Below are 13977 nucleotides of genomic sequence, written 5' to 3'. Positions count from 1 at the left end.
ATTTTTTGATATGCTCAGTGCCCAATCTGCCTTCCTCCTTGAACAGGGTTTTAATGGAGCTATTCGACAGTTTCAGGAGGTTAGCTACCCTCTTGCAAGAGCTTCCCTTGACTTTTTGAATTTTCAAAAAGTCTTGGGCAATTTCCTTGTGGACAACCTAGCCGATTAACTTCTGCTTTCTTTCTGTATTTCTTTTTAAGCAAGTAGGTCTGATGTAATAAAAACTTAAATAAATGAAAATTGGTCCTTTTTTGAATCTCATGTGTTGGCATAACTTCTATAGGATCGAACTCGACGCTAAAGGGGAGGAGGGGGTAAATAGCGTTACGAATTTTACAAGCTTTCTAAGATGAAAAATAACTCTAAAAATATTGATAAAGTAATACAACGGAATAAAGATAAACAATCAAATATTCTATGAGTAATAAGAATTTCTAACGTGCAACAATTGTAAGGACGAAAGGTATAAATAATAAGTTGATTCTTATTTTGATTTTTTCCTTTCTAGAAAGATTTTAAAGATGAAAAACCTTAAACATAATCTAAAAATAAAGCACATAAAAATATAATAATGTACGTCAACAATATAATGATAGTGTTACGCTTAAGTTGTCATATTCGAAAGATGAAGCGCGATGTTACAACATGTGGTCGAAATAGCATTCGAAGAGCACATTGAAAATGATTTGAGAATGAGATTGTTAAAAGCTCTCCCTCGTGGCTCCTTTTAAAGGCCTTCTTCGATGTTGACGTGACACCTCACAATCGCCCGGACCATCCCCGATCGCCTGGGAGTCTACTGACGTGGCTGTAACGCTTATCAAGTAATAAATGAATTTTATGATATTGGTCGATCGGACTCCCTCGGTCGCCTGAGAGATGTGTCAACTATTTTCTTTGACCTGACTTTCCCGTATCACAACATTCAATTTATACCAGTCGCTTGGAAGCATATACGGTTGCCTGGACATTGCAGTGGCTTGCTCCTTGCTCTAGTCTCCTGCGAGACCTCGGCTCCAATAGTCAAAGGTTATCTCCAGCCACTCGCTTGGGATCCCTCTCGGTCACCTGAAATCGTTGAACTTTGCTTCCATGCACTTGATACTTGTAATCAGTATGATATAAATTTTAGCTTAACTTGCGCGTACTTTGACTAGATGTTCAACTCCTTGTTGACCCATCTAGTATGATCTGCCAAGCCACAGCTCCCAACTACTTTCACTTGGACTTGTCTGGCAAGCCACATCTCTCAACTGCCTCCACTTGAACTTGTCCACCAAGCCATAGCTCTCAGCTGTCTCCACTTGGACTTGTCTGCCAAGCCATAGTTCCCAATTGCCTCCACTTGGACTTGCTCTACTAAGCTACAACTTCTAGTTGCCTCCATTTAAACTTGCTCTACCAAGATATAACTCCTAATTGCCTTCACTTGGACTTGCTTTGCATAGTTCACAACTAGGATTTTTTTGCTTGATTTCCAATCAAGACTTCTAACTGCTTGATTTCTAACTAGGACTTCACACTTGCCTAACTTCCCTAAGACTTCATCATTTGTCTGATTCCCAACTTGGACTTCCATCTGTTAAGTAACTCGTTTAATTGACATAAAGTTATCAGTTCATAATAACCTAACTTCATACTTAGTTATTTATCAAAATACTGTTGGCAGTTACATAACTGCCTCCCCACATCGCTTCCCACATCGCACACCACGGAGTGCATGTTCTGCACTCCGTGGATGCAGCCTCTCCCTATTAAAGGGAGAGGAAAGCCCTACAACAAGATAAGCAAGGTGCGAGTGATCATACCTGAGCGTTGTGGTTGCGTCCAAGTCTTGAAGCCGGCAAGTGAAGAGGAGAGCACAGGTTGCCGGAGAAGAGGAAGAACACCAAATCGAAGGATTTGGTTGGTGGAATCCGAGGAGCTTTCCGTCCGTCGTGATCGTTCCTCAGACACAAGCGATTCAATCGGATAAACTCTCAAGAATAGGTAAAAATTTCAAAATTTCTACATTGGTATCAGAGCAAGTAGATTAAATTCTGTGTTACCTGTTTGTTTCGTGCCTGAGTTATTCTTTCCTATTAAAAAATTGCACAAGAAAAGAGCAATTTTTTGCCTTGCCCGTCTCTGTTCTTGGTTGGAGACGTGTGCTCGCGGCAGCACACAGGTGTTGTCCGCGGCCAGTGACTTATTCCCTTGATTCCGATGAGGCTGGCGTGGAGCCAGCGGTTGGCGTCAGGGGGAAGCAACGCTCATGAGCGTTGGCTTCATCTTCAGGCAGCGAGGCAGGCGCTGGTCCCGGGCCCCGGCGAGGCTGGTGTCGGCAAGGCCGCGCCAGCGGAGAGGTCAGCGCCGGCTAGATAGGTATCGGCGGCATGAGTAAGGTTTAGGGCGGAACTGAAAAAAAAGACGAACAAAGAGAGGTGGTCAGATAAAAAAATGGGGCAGCGTGCTTTTAGGGCACGAGAGAGAAAAAAGTTTTTTTTGAAAAAAATAAATAAATCACGTGATGAACACGTGATTTTGATTATGGATCAGATTCTGATTTTGGATCAATTAATGGGTTCTAATTAATTGGAGTTAAATGGTGGATCATCCCAATGAAAAAGAGCTTAAAATAAGTTGCTACCGAGATTCAACCCGCGGTCTCCATAGCAACATGAGAAGTGCTAATCACCAAATCCAAGCGATCATGTGTAAATATATTAGTTTCTATTACATATTGATGAAATTTATTGGGTTGTTAATGAATTAATTGGATTTCATTGGAAGACCAATTAATCAAGTTGGGTCAGATTTCTAATTGGGTCAATTTTTGGGCTTTCAATTAGAATGACATAATTTTGAAAATCATGTGTCCAATTGACCCAAACAAGTGAAATGTCAAGTGTTCTGGCATGGTGACAACACTTGAGTAGAGTCAACCAAGTCATGGTTAGTGTTGACATTGGTCAACTATACTCATAATTGAGAAGTTGTTTGAACAACTTATACTTAAGAAATAACTCAAAAGGCTTAGTAAACATGGTTGAAGATGATGAGAAAATTAAATATCATGCATGGTGCTCAGGTACCTGGGGTGCTTGGAGCTACGTGATATTTTAGTTCTCATGAAACTTGTCATGTTGAGTCTTCAAGGTGCCGATCAATTGATAAAAGAATCAGTTGATAAAAATCTCATTAAATCAAGAAGATTTATTTTTCTTGATTTATTATGAATGTTAGTTAAAGGTAACTAGTCCATTAGAGTGACTTGCCATAAGACTTCATATGATTTTATACATATGTCAATGAAGATATCAATGCAGTTTAAGTGCGAGTTTCCTTTGACTTGTGGTATTCAAGTCATTTTGGTCATGAAGGCTTATACTTTGACATCTTAAGCAAACATCTCTGGGGAGATGTGACCCGAGATCAAAGGATGGACCGGATGACTCCTTCACGTGTCCGCAGTCAAGCTCTTTAGGTAAGATGGGTGCACGTCCAGTCAGTTTTCACTGGGTCAGCTACTGTCGGGTCTGCCTCTACCTAGTTTACCTCTATCGGGGCGGTGTCTATCAGGTCTGTGTCTATCGGATGAACTGTTGTTGCGCTAGGTAAACATATAGACTCGTTTAACATCTTAGATTTGTTTGGCAAAGATCTCGGACACTGACTACTGAAAGGACTAGAAAGAAGTTAGAAGGGGGTAAAGTGTATTTTGACTTGACCCCTCTGACGCTCAATTCAGATTCGAAGAGAAAGAAGGAACTGGAGAGAAAAGACAATAGAGAAATATAGTCAGAATCATTATTTAATTTGGTCTCTTCTATAACACTTATATAGGAGGTGTAGAGGTGGCCTTCCTATTGTAATGGTTGTGTCCTTTGGATTTGCTGACTTCTTGTTGTAATGACCGTGTCTCTTAGACTTGCTGATTACCTGCTATAACGGTCGCGTCCCTTGGGTTTGCTAACTACCTACTATAACGACTATGCCCCTTAGGGAGGCGATTGGTAGCCTGCATAACAATTGCGTCATTTAAGAAGGTGGTTAATTAGTAGCTTGCGTAACAACTGCGCTCTTTAAGGAGGCGATTAGCAACGACTGTGTTCTTAAAGAAGGCCGTTGGCAGCATAACAGTTAAATTTAGCGATTGAATTTCAATTAAGTTGCTAATTAACGACCAAATTCGAATTCGATCGCTAAATCGAATTACGATGAATTTTTTATGATTTTTTATTGGTTGTTAATCGGATTTAGTGACTGATTAGCGACCGAATTTTCGATCGCTAATCGCGATTATTTTTGTAGTGTTAAGGAGGCAGTTGGCTCAACCCGAGTTGAGGTTGAGCTTGTCAGGAGGCAACTGACTCAAATCAAGAGGCGGCTGACTGGACCCATGTTCCTCTCAAGTCGGTTAGGTTGGGGGCTGTATTGGCCGAGTTACGGTCCATATTATATGGCACTGATATCTTCAGCCTATCAGTGCCATTGGACACGTAGAAATAGAGTTTTATTTAGATGAAATATAAATAAAAGAAAAAATTTGTCCTCATTAATTTCTTTATGAATAAAAAACCTACAAGTAGTAAGGGAATAGCAGTCAACCATTGGCTTCCAGTGGATTTACCCACTCGTTCACTCAGCACAACTAAAGGTACAGCCTCGTTGATCCGAGTCCATGCATGTGCGCTGTAGAAGGTTTGACATTAATGAACAAAATCACGTGTGAGGAACAAGGCATATGAATCAATCCAAAAGAAGAGAACAGGCATCAGCTGTACCAATCTTCTGGCAGTGGTGTACTCAAACAAAGTCGAGGGACCCACAACCGAGCGCACAGCAAGAAGATTCTTCAGGGTACAAATCACAGAATGATAATTAATAGGACTGCAAGTCCATTTCAATATACTAATTCAAATCAAAGTAAATTTTATGGAATAAACCAAGAATTTCTTCAAAGTAAAGAAAATTCAATTTATTAGCAAAATTGGATTGGGCACAAGTTTGATCTGATTTTGGTCTACGGCATACATACTATTTGATCAGTGTTAAGCAGAGCTTAACATAACTCTGACAAGGTAAAACTACATATACACTTCCATTTATTTATATTATCTTTTTGGGAGTATGTTTTATGTTCATGCATCTCAAAATAAAAAATTCTAAGGCAAACTCGAAAGAAAAGGATATGTGATTCAAACAAAAATGAAGCAAGAGACCTTCATGCGGAATCTGCATGAAGATCCCTTCACGTAAGCTGTCGTGTTCACCAAATTTGGCCATGCATGGCTTCAAAGTGTAAACTGAGTAGCCAAGAAACACAAAAAGGAGATAAAGATTCCATGATTCGGCTGATAACTCTAGCTGCAGCTCCGGACAATGGACAATGGCTGCAGCTATACGATCAAGGGGAGGTCGACATGTTAAACAGCACAATTGAGCCTGATGCTGCATGCCTCTGCTCTGTTATACAATAACTGCTTCGTCTGTCATTGGCTGAAAAAGCCCATTAGGGTTCCTACCATGGCATGCGATGACAGGCTCGAGCAGAGAGAGGGGAGAGAACGTGAGGAAGTGAGTGGTCTCTGTGCTGCTCGACTGCGTAGATTCCTTTCTGCTCACCCGAGGAAAGGTTCCTTTGTCTCAAGCTCTTAGATTTCAATCTTCCACTTTATTCCCTTCCCAGTTTACAAGAAAAAAAGATTGACTATTTCTGACACGTACCACATCTCTATCTGTTTAATTTAATGACTGTCTTAATCTGAGCTTCCTTGTCGTTGTCCTTTTACGGAGCCCCCCATGGATCACCGAAGTAAGAACATGTCTTGAGGACGACTAACCATGTCCAAGCTATAGAAGGTGAGTGGATTGGATTCAGGAAGGAATAAAAATCACTTTCAAAGACCAAAAAATATAAGCCAATGACGAATGAAATCCTAAACCCTGTCATTGTCAATCGTGAATTCTATTTCTGAACGCTGCAACTGCTTCGACTTCAATAGGTAATGGACTCCCAATTGATTTGCTGGTATTTTTGTTGTTGTTTAGTGAATGAGTTGATATTTCTGCACAATTGATTGAAACATAACACAGTCACTTATTGCCAAAGAACATGTTGATCACACCAGACATGAAAAGAAAAAAAAACGTTCTTGCTCAAAAAAGTTCGATGTTTTTCTCATTGGATTGATCCAAAGTACAAGAACAAGAGGAGCGGTTCGATCAGACGCTGCCACCGCGGCCGAGGTGGAGGAGGCTGCCACAGCATTTGGGGCAGGCGTCTACGCTCTTCAGCACCATGAAGTACATGAAGCATGACCGGCAGCCGGCGGCGACGAGGACTTGACCTCTGCCGGACTCGCCAGTTACAGATGAATCAGAAGGAGACGTAGAGGAGAGGGAAGAGACGCATGAGGAGTTGGCAGTATCGACGCAGCTCTCGTACCCATCGCCATCGCCGACTCCGGTGCAGCTGTCGTTCGAGGACTGGTAGCAGTCCGCGGTGGTTCGAGGGTCCTTGGCGATCCTCGTTCCTGTCTCCCAGTTGATGTAGTAAACTTCCCCTGTCTGCCGTTAGAACATGGCGAATTGAGGCCGTAAAACACCAAAATGGGATCTTTGGGAAAAGAGTGGGTTACGATCAATGATTGGGAAACTAAAACAAAATAAGCGAATTAAACAATGGAGGAGGAGGAGTTAGAATCCGCACGCGCATGTCAAGGCACTGCTCCCAGGGACACGGCGGCGCTGTCTCTGAGATGAGCTCCACCCTTACTTCTCCGGCGCTCTCATCGCTGACCTCTAAGAGATGCGAAGCCGGAGGCGACGAGGACATCACCGGCGACGGCGACCCCGCCGCTCCTCCGGTTTTCTTTCCTAGATTGCAGCTCCTAAGCGAGGCAGCGATCATCTCGATGTTGGGAACCGCGCTCATGGACGAGCAGGTTCACTAGATGAAGATGAAGGGAGCAGCACTAGATTGATTAGCTTTTAGCTCGATCGTCCGCATAAATACTTCCAAGGAAACGCTTCTGATAGGTTAAGCGTGTTAATTAAAAATTTTTCGTTCAAAATTTTAAATTGTAATTAGTATTTACTTTGAAAATGTATTTTTAAGCCTTCATTTTGATCCGTGATTTACCTAATTCACTTTTAAATTTTGAATAAATATATCATGCTACTGACTTTTTACGAGGAATATAAATTATACTTAATTTTTCCCCTATGACGTATAAATCTAATATTGTTTTTCTCATTAGTGTACTAACTCCGCATAATTAATCTATGGATGGCTAGACTTATCCAAATCGGGTCTGATTCTGTAATTGGTTCAATAGGTCGATTATGATCCGGTTCAATGGGCTCTCAACTCGTATCGATCTCTTTATATTTATAATATGTTAATAATATTAATGATATGATTCAATATTAATTAATTTATTTTATTTTTCTATTTAAATTAAATTTTAAGAAATTATTTTATTTTTCTATTTAAATTAATTTTTAAACTTATTTATTTTGAATTTATTTTAAATCATAAATTATGAATTATTTCACTTTATGAAATTCGCCATCAACAGTTTCATATGATCGGTCCCACGACCATTTAAGCTGGATCCACGATGGATCATCTCGTGATTAAGAATCTTTGTAAATCTGAGAAATTGATTATAAATTATGAATCATTTAAGTAAAAAGTAAAATTTGTCATCCAACAATCTCACATGAATGTCCTTACGATCTATCTATGAAAAGGTAAATTGAGAAATTACAGTTAATCACGATGAAGAATAAAAATTATAAATCATGAATCATGAATCTATCGAATAGTGAATCAATGATTTTGAATCATGATGATTCTGAATAGTTAAGGATCGATGTTTCAGAAACTATCGAGTTAATAGTTTCGCATCATCAAACTGATGATTCTGAATCATCGAACAGATGATTTTATATCGTGATCGGATCTACCAGCGGCTAGACCATTGATTCGGTGGCTAACTCAAATCTATCGGACTAAATAAAATCGAGAACAGCAACTAGAAGAAGAAAGAGGTCGCTTTCTAACCGGTAAAACTTATAACCCTCCCCTCTCGTTGTTTCCGCCGCAATGTTGGTCGGAAGACCCCAAATTCTGCCGTCAAGGCTCAGCCCGTATCCTAGACGGCGCCATTGACGGCCATTTCTGCTCGATTTAATACCTGATCCCCCTCTTCCCTTCTCTCTCCATCTGCATTTCCGCTCCCTGCCTCCTTTTCTCTGATCCGTCTCATCTGGATCTTTGTCTCCTTTCGTCTGTGTGAGATTGCGAACGGGATTCGAGGGCAGGGAACGACGCGGCTGGGTGGAAGATGGTGAGGTTGCCGTATGTGACCGCGCTCACAACGCTCTTCAGCTATGGCCTCCTCTTCGCGTTCGGCCAGCTTCGGGATTTTTTCAGGAGGATCATCGATTGGTTCAAATCCAGCTCCAAGGATCTCAAGGTCTCTCCTTTTCGATACACCTGTTCCATTTTTTTTGCGTTTTCTTCTCTGGTATTCGGAAAGGAAAAAAAATCTGTTTGGATTTTTGGATTGGATCTTGAGACGACTCTATGCTGTTTCTTGGAACAGGGCTATGCGCCGATCTGCTTAGGTCTGGAAGACTTTTACACCCGCCGCCTCTATCTCCGCATTCAGGTTTGTTCTTTCTGAATATCCATATCATTTTCTTCTTCAAAAGTTCTTTCTAGTTTCTAACTCGTTTTCTCCGTGAAAGATCTCTCTTTTTAGAATATAACACATGACCTTTTTCGTTGATGCTAATATCAATGATGTTCTAGAAACCTTGACTCTTGACCTTTATTTCCGGAAGACATTGTGATATGTTAATTTAGTTTGTGTCATATCTGTAGGCATTTTCATAATTGTGGTGAATAATTATTCGACCTGTCCTTCATTTGATACCAATAATTTCTTTCCCTTGCAAATCATGAATAGGCAAACTCTTCACGGACCAATTTTTCCCCCAACAAACACTTGGTGACCATGCCATTTTATGCTCATTGATAAATGTTGAAATTGGTAATAATATGGAAAGTTTTGAAATTATCTAGTTGACAAGTTTTTGCTTGGAGAAAGTAAAATTTCACAAAATCAATTCAGTTTACAAATATCCACTTTCCTATTTTTTCAAGCCATTCATCCCTTTTTGTTAGGATCACAAGTGTCTCCGATACTACTTGATGGAGTTGGAGAACACCCTGGCATGACTTGCTTGATCTCATGGCACCAAATCACACTGTTATATGTCCAAATCTGGGGTCTGTAGAATGCAGGAGAACCTCTGCCACAAGGTCACTTGGTAGAATAACACAAACACACATAAAGAAAGACAAGCAATCTAATATGGTTTAATGTGAGTCTACATCCACAAAGAGAATCATTTGTCTACATAATATCAGAAACAGTAAAGAAAAGACAAATAAAACATTGCCACAGAATGTAGAATATATCTCAATCAACCATAAACTCCTCTCTTAACACCAATAGAAAGGGGGAAGTCTCATCGCTAGTACTTCCCTACATAAAACTCTCTCCTAGAAGAAATTCATTTTCTCTAAAGGTCCCTTAGTTTTCTACTGATCCAAATGCTCAATTGGTGAGAAAATATATTGTTGTCAAATTAATCAGTTGACATTTGCATAAAAGCCATTGGAAAATCATCTTGAAATAATTTTCTTAGAGTATTGAGCCTTAATTTGGTCACCAGCCATGTTCTAGGCACATGCACTCATGCACCCACTGCATGCTCTTGGCTTAGTAACTTAGCAAAAGAGGTCTAGCCTAACAATATCTATCTCAGTAAGATGCTACTTCACCTCTCCATTTAAAGTCTAGGCTAATACTCTAGAATGCTCTTGATCCTCTTTGCCTTTTCCACTGATGTACACACTGAAGTCATCAAATCCACGTACTTGACTCAACCTCAATCAATCTTGTCTACAATTCATTAAATTGATGGCTCCACTCAATCATGAAAGGATATCCTTTCTCCTAAATCTACCTACTCATTTGAGGTCCCGAAATGCACTGTGCCACCTGAGCGCTATGGTCATACTAATCATTTTATGTGTCCTAGGGATAAGGGTGTCATGCTTGAGAAGAATAGTGCGAGAAATGGGTGTTGTGATTAATTAAAGGAGACTTTGAAGTCAAAGGGGAATCATGGAGAGAGTGAAAAAAAGGAAGAGATGGATGAATTTTATTGGAGGATAAGAGATGTGTTGCGAGTATGTCTTCTTTAATAGCTTGGTTTAGTCTCTCCTTTTTATTTATTTTATTTTATTTTTTTCATTTATTGGATGCAGGTTTGAGTGGTATTGAATCCGAACCAACATGACTCATGAATTTTGAAATTAGGTTATTTAATTTAGGCCTAACTTAAAATAAATTTTGGATTAATTTTATTTTTTATTTAATATAGCTGATTACGAATTTATGATGAAAATTGACTTTGCATGTCACCAATGAATCCATGCAAATTAATTTAAATGACTTAGATCATGTCAAATTAACTTTTGAATATTTTTAGAAATTAATCTCAAATCTTGAGAGTTGAATGACTTTGAATTATTCTTGAGTGCACACGAGTTGGAATAAATTGTTAATTTGTGACAAACAACTTACAACTCAAATTGCTATAAAATCATGTGCTTACAAGTGAGGTTAGAATTTTTTGAATGGTAGTCGTTGCAGTCGACCTGCCTTCATGACATTCTTGAAATTTATTTATTTTTTTCAATGTCAACAACAATTCTTTAAATGAGTTGGATATCTTGCAATGACAACTTAATGCACAGGATTGCTTTAGTCGACCAATTGCAAGTGCACCGGATGCATGGTTTGATGTGGTGGAACGCTACTCTAAGGATAATAACAAGACGTTGCAGTAAGTATATGATCTTCCTGAGGTGCATGATTTTTGGCATTAGGGAACTTCCACATAGTCTATGTAATACGGCTTGCACAATGTAGTTGAGTCATACTACAATATGATGTAATTCGAGGATGATATCAATGGGAAATATTTGGACTGTTATGTAAGGTAAACTCAACTTATTGAGAATTTTTCTGATAATTTGTGCAGCCGAACTGCAAAGACTAGCAAGTGCCTTAATCTGGGATCATACAACTACCTTGGTTTTGCAGCTGCTGATGAATACTGCACACCCCGTGTTATTAAATCTTTAAAGAAATATTCTCCCAGTACCTGCAGTATCCGTGTTGATGGTGGTATGCCCATCTTACTTATAATCTTGCAATCAAGAGCCTTCAATGCATAATGCATAATCTCATTTTTCTTTTTTTGGTGCAGGCACAACTGACTTGCACAATGAGCTGGAGTTACTAGTTGCAAAGTTTGTGGGAAAACCAGCAGCCATAACTTTCGGCATGGGTTATGTGACAAACTCTGCCATTATTCCAGTTCTGATAGGGAAGGTTGTTAGTTTAATTTCTGTTGATTTTAAATTAAGAAAGGAATTTGTAGTGTTGAGCTCAGTTCTTACCTGCTCATTTATCAAAAACCATGATGCTGTACAGGGAGGACTCATCATTAGTGATTCTTTGAATCATAATTCAATTGTAAATGGTGCTCGAGGATCAGGTGCAGCAGTCCGTGTGTTCCAGCACAACAGTAAGTTCTCAATTTCCCAAGGAGACTCAATGTTACGTCGTAATTGGTGGTTCTCAATCGCTGATATTGTGGTTTTGTAGATGCTGCACACTTGGAAGAGGTACTGAGAGAACAGATAGCTGAGGGGCAACCTCGAACTCACAGGCCCTGGAAGAAGATTATTGTAATTGTTGAGGGCATATACAGCATGGAAGGAGAACTTTGCCAGCTTCCTGAGATTATAGCTGTTTGCAAGAAATATAAGGTTCGTATATATTTCTTAGTTTAGTGTTGGTCATTTTTTCATTTGGTATTTTTACTCAGAATCATCATCGTGCAACTGGGATCTACATATGCTTGTCCTAGAAAATCCAATCTAGAATAAGTTTGAGTGGTATTTTCTCTAAACAGGTTTATACCTACTTGGATGAGGCCCACAGTATTGGTGCTGTTGGAAAATCTGGCAAAGGAGTATGCGAGCTCCTAGGTGTGGATCCATCTGATGTAGACCTCATGATGGGTACATTTACAAAATCATTTGGATCTTGTGGAGGATATATTGCAGCATCCAAGGTTCTCTTGAAAAAAGAAATTTAATGAAAAAAAAAAATCAAATATGCTTAGTTTTGGGTGAATTACAAGACACTTACAAAACCTTTAAACTCTTCTCTCGTTCAGGAAATTGTTCAATACCTAAAGCACGCATGTCCAGCACATCTATATGCAACTTCCATGTCCCCACCTGCTGTGCAGCAAGTTATATCAGCAATTAAAGTTATTCTTGGAGAAGACGGATCAAGTAGAGGTAAAGTTGGATAATTTTGTGAATTCAGCAGTCTATTGTGGGATTCTTTTAGTCCTCTCCTCTTGGTTTCTTATTTATTTGGGTTCACTGTATAGGGGCCCAAAAACTAGCACAGATTCGTGAAAATAGCAATTTCTTCCGCTCTGAACTTAAGAAGATGGGGTTTGAAGTTCTTGGTGACAATGACTCTCCTGTTATGCCAATAATGCTTTACAACCCAGCAAAGATTCCAGCCTTTTCTAGGGAATGTCTCAGGCATAATGTGAGTTGCATTTTATCAATTTCCATTCAACCATCCACATGTCTTTGCACGAAATCTCATGATCCTGATCCTTTAGCAAATAAAACTTCACCATTATGGAGTTTTACAGCAAGTAACTTGCGAACTTATCTGGCCCCATTCAGTCTGGGTTGGAATTACTTAATTGAGCACTGTTGAGAACTCTCTGCGATTAGTCATGTTCAACATTGCTCTTTTGATACAAGGTCTAGTGTAAATTATGGTATTCTGTTGCTATAATTTTGCAGGTCGCTGTTGTTACTGTTGCTTTTCCAGCCACACCTCTTCTTCTCGCAAGGGCTCGAATTTGCATATCGGCTGCTCACTCTAGGGAGGACTTGGTTAAAGGGCTTGAGGTAAGTTCAAGACTCCCTCTCTTGAAGGCCACTGATTCAAGTAGCCTCAACCTGATTGGAGCCTTGATACCTTGTGCTCCTCCAGGTTATCAGCAAGGTTGGTGATCTTGTGGGCATCAAATACTTCCCTGCAGAACCACCTAAGCACGGGAATCAAGCTCATAAGAAGGTGGAATAGGGAACAATTATTCGAGGAAAGATCAACATAATGAAGGCAAATCCAGCCAATTGCAAAGGCAACTGTTTGTTATCTTTCAATCAAGTTTTACCTTGACTGAGGGTTGTTCCTTATCAGAAACTTGATTCAGTCAGATGGTATTACTTATTTGTCATATTTTTGCTATGTACAGCTCCATTAAGTTATGCTAGTCAAAATATTTTCTTGATTTGAGTAAGCTACCAATTATTAGTGTGCAAATTCCAAACATGATCCTTCATAGTATAATGCACTCTTGTACTTGGTTGTTTGTGCACTTCACATCCACCTCCCTCAACCCACTCACCCACACACAACAAATTAAGCCCTTCATAATTAATATTTAAGCAAATGAATTTCTATAATATCTTTTTATTCCAAAAGGCAAATAACACCTTTGGCTGTTATCTGTTCCTTCTAGTGGTTGTTATCTGTTAGCTAGGTAGCTTAATCATAGATGAGCTTGTCGGTACGATCTAGACATTAATGTTATTATATTTTTGAATACTTTACTTTATAATTCAGCTTGAATTCTGAATGATAAATAACATATAAACTGTCGGCCAGTTAATTTTGCAAATCACGTCAAACTAAATTTAGAGCTAAAGGCTACTCCTATTTATGATTTTCATAAATCAGTTTGCACCATGAAACAAATGATAAAAGTTATTGTGAATCAGTTAATACGGTTAATAGGTTT

General features: G+C 39.3%; 2 protein-coding genes across 3 annotated transcripts; one reads left to right on the top strand and one right to left on the bottom strand.

Annotated features, from left to right (window-relative positions):
* Window positions 1-6207: 6207 nt before the first annotated feature.
* LOC141828680 (protein CURLY FLAG LEAF 1-like) lies at window positions 6208-6919 on the bottom strand. The gene is made up of 2 exons (XM_074716138.1): window positions 6695-6919; window positions 6208-6552 (listed from the first exon to the last, which is right to left on the bottom strand). Exons 1-2 carry the CDS (start codon window positions 6917-6919, stop codon window positions 6208-6210), a joined length of 570 nt encoding a protein of 189 aa, XP_074572239.1.
* A 1177-nt stretch (window positions 6920-8096) lies between these two features.
* On the top strand, window positions 8097-13467 carry LOC141826739 (long chain base biosynthesis protein 2a-like). 2 transcript variants are annotated; one of them, XM_074714029.1, is made up of 12 exons: window positions 8097-8468; window positions 8598-8663; window positions 10826-10914; window positions 11113-11258; window positions 11341-11465; window positions 11568-11661; window positions 11742-11905; window positions 12052-12213; window positions 12319-12445; window positions 12541-12707; window positions 12974-13081; window positions 13167-13467. In XM_074714029.1, the coding sequence occupies exons 1-12, from the start codon at window positions 8337-8339 to the stop codon at window positions 13257-13259; spliced, it is 1473 nt and encodes a 490-aa protein (XP_074570130.1). In that variant the 5' UTR covers window positions 8097-8336; the 3' UTR covers window positions 13260-13467. The 2 variants fall into 2 exon arrangements, with proteins under 2 accessions (XP_074570130.1, XP_074570129.1); XM_074714028.1 differs by having other exon boundaries at window positions 8097-8663.
* Window positions 13468-13977: the final 510 nt, after the last annotated feature.

The sequence above is a fragment of the Curcuma longa genome, chromosome 4 (genome assembly GCF_044706935.1).
Source record: "Curcuma longa cultivar G26 ecotype Majalengka, Jawa Barat chromosome 4, ITB_CL_G26_1.1, whole genome shotgun sequence".
Taxonomy (NCBI): Eukaryota; Viridiplantae; Streptophyta; class Magnoliopsida; order Zingiberales; family Zingiberaceae; genus Curcuma; species Curcuma longa.
The sequence above is the reverse complement of the archived record's forward strand: the minus strand, read 5'-3'. Positions and strand labels throughout refer to the sequence as shown.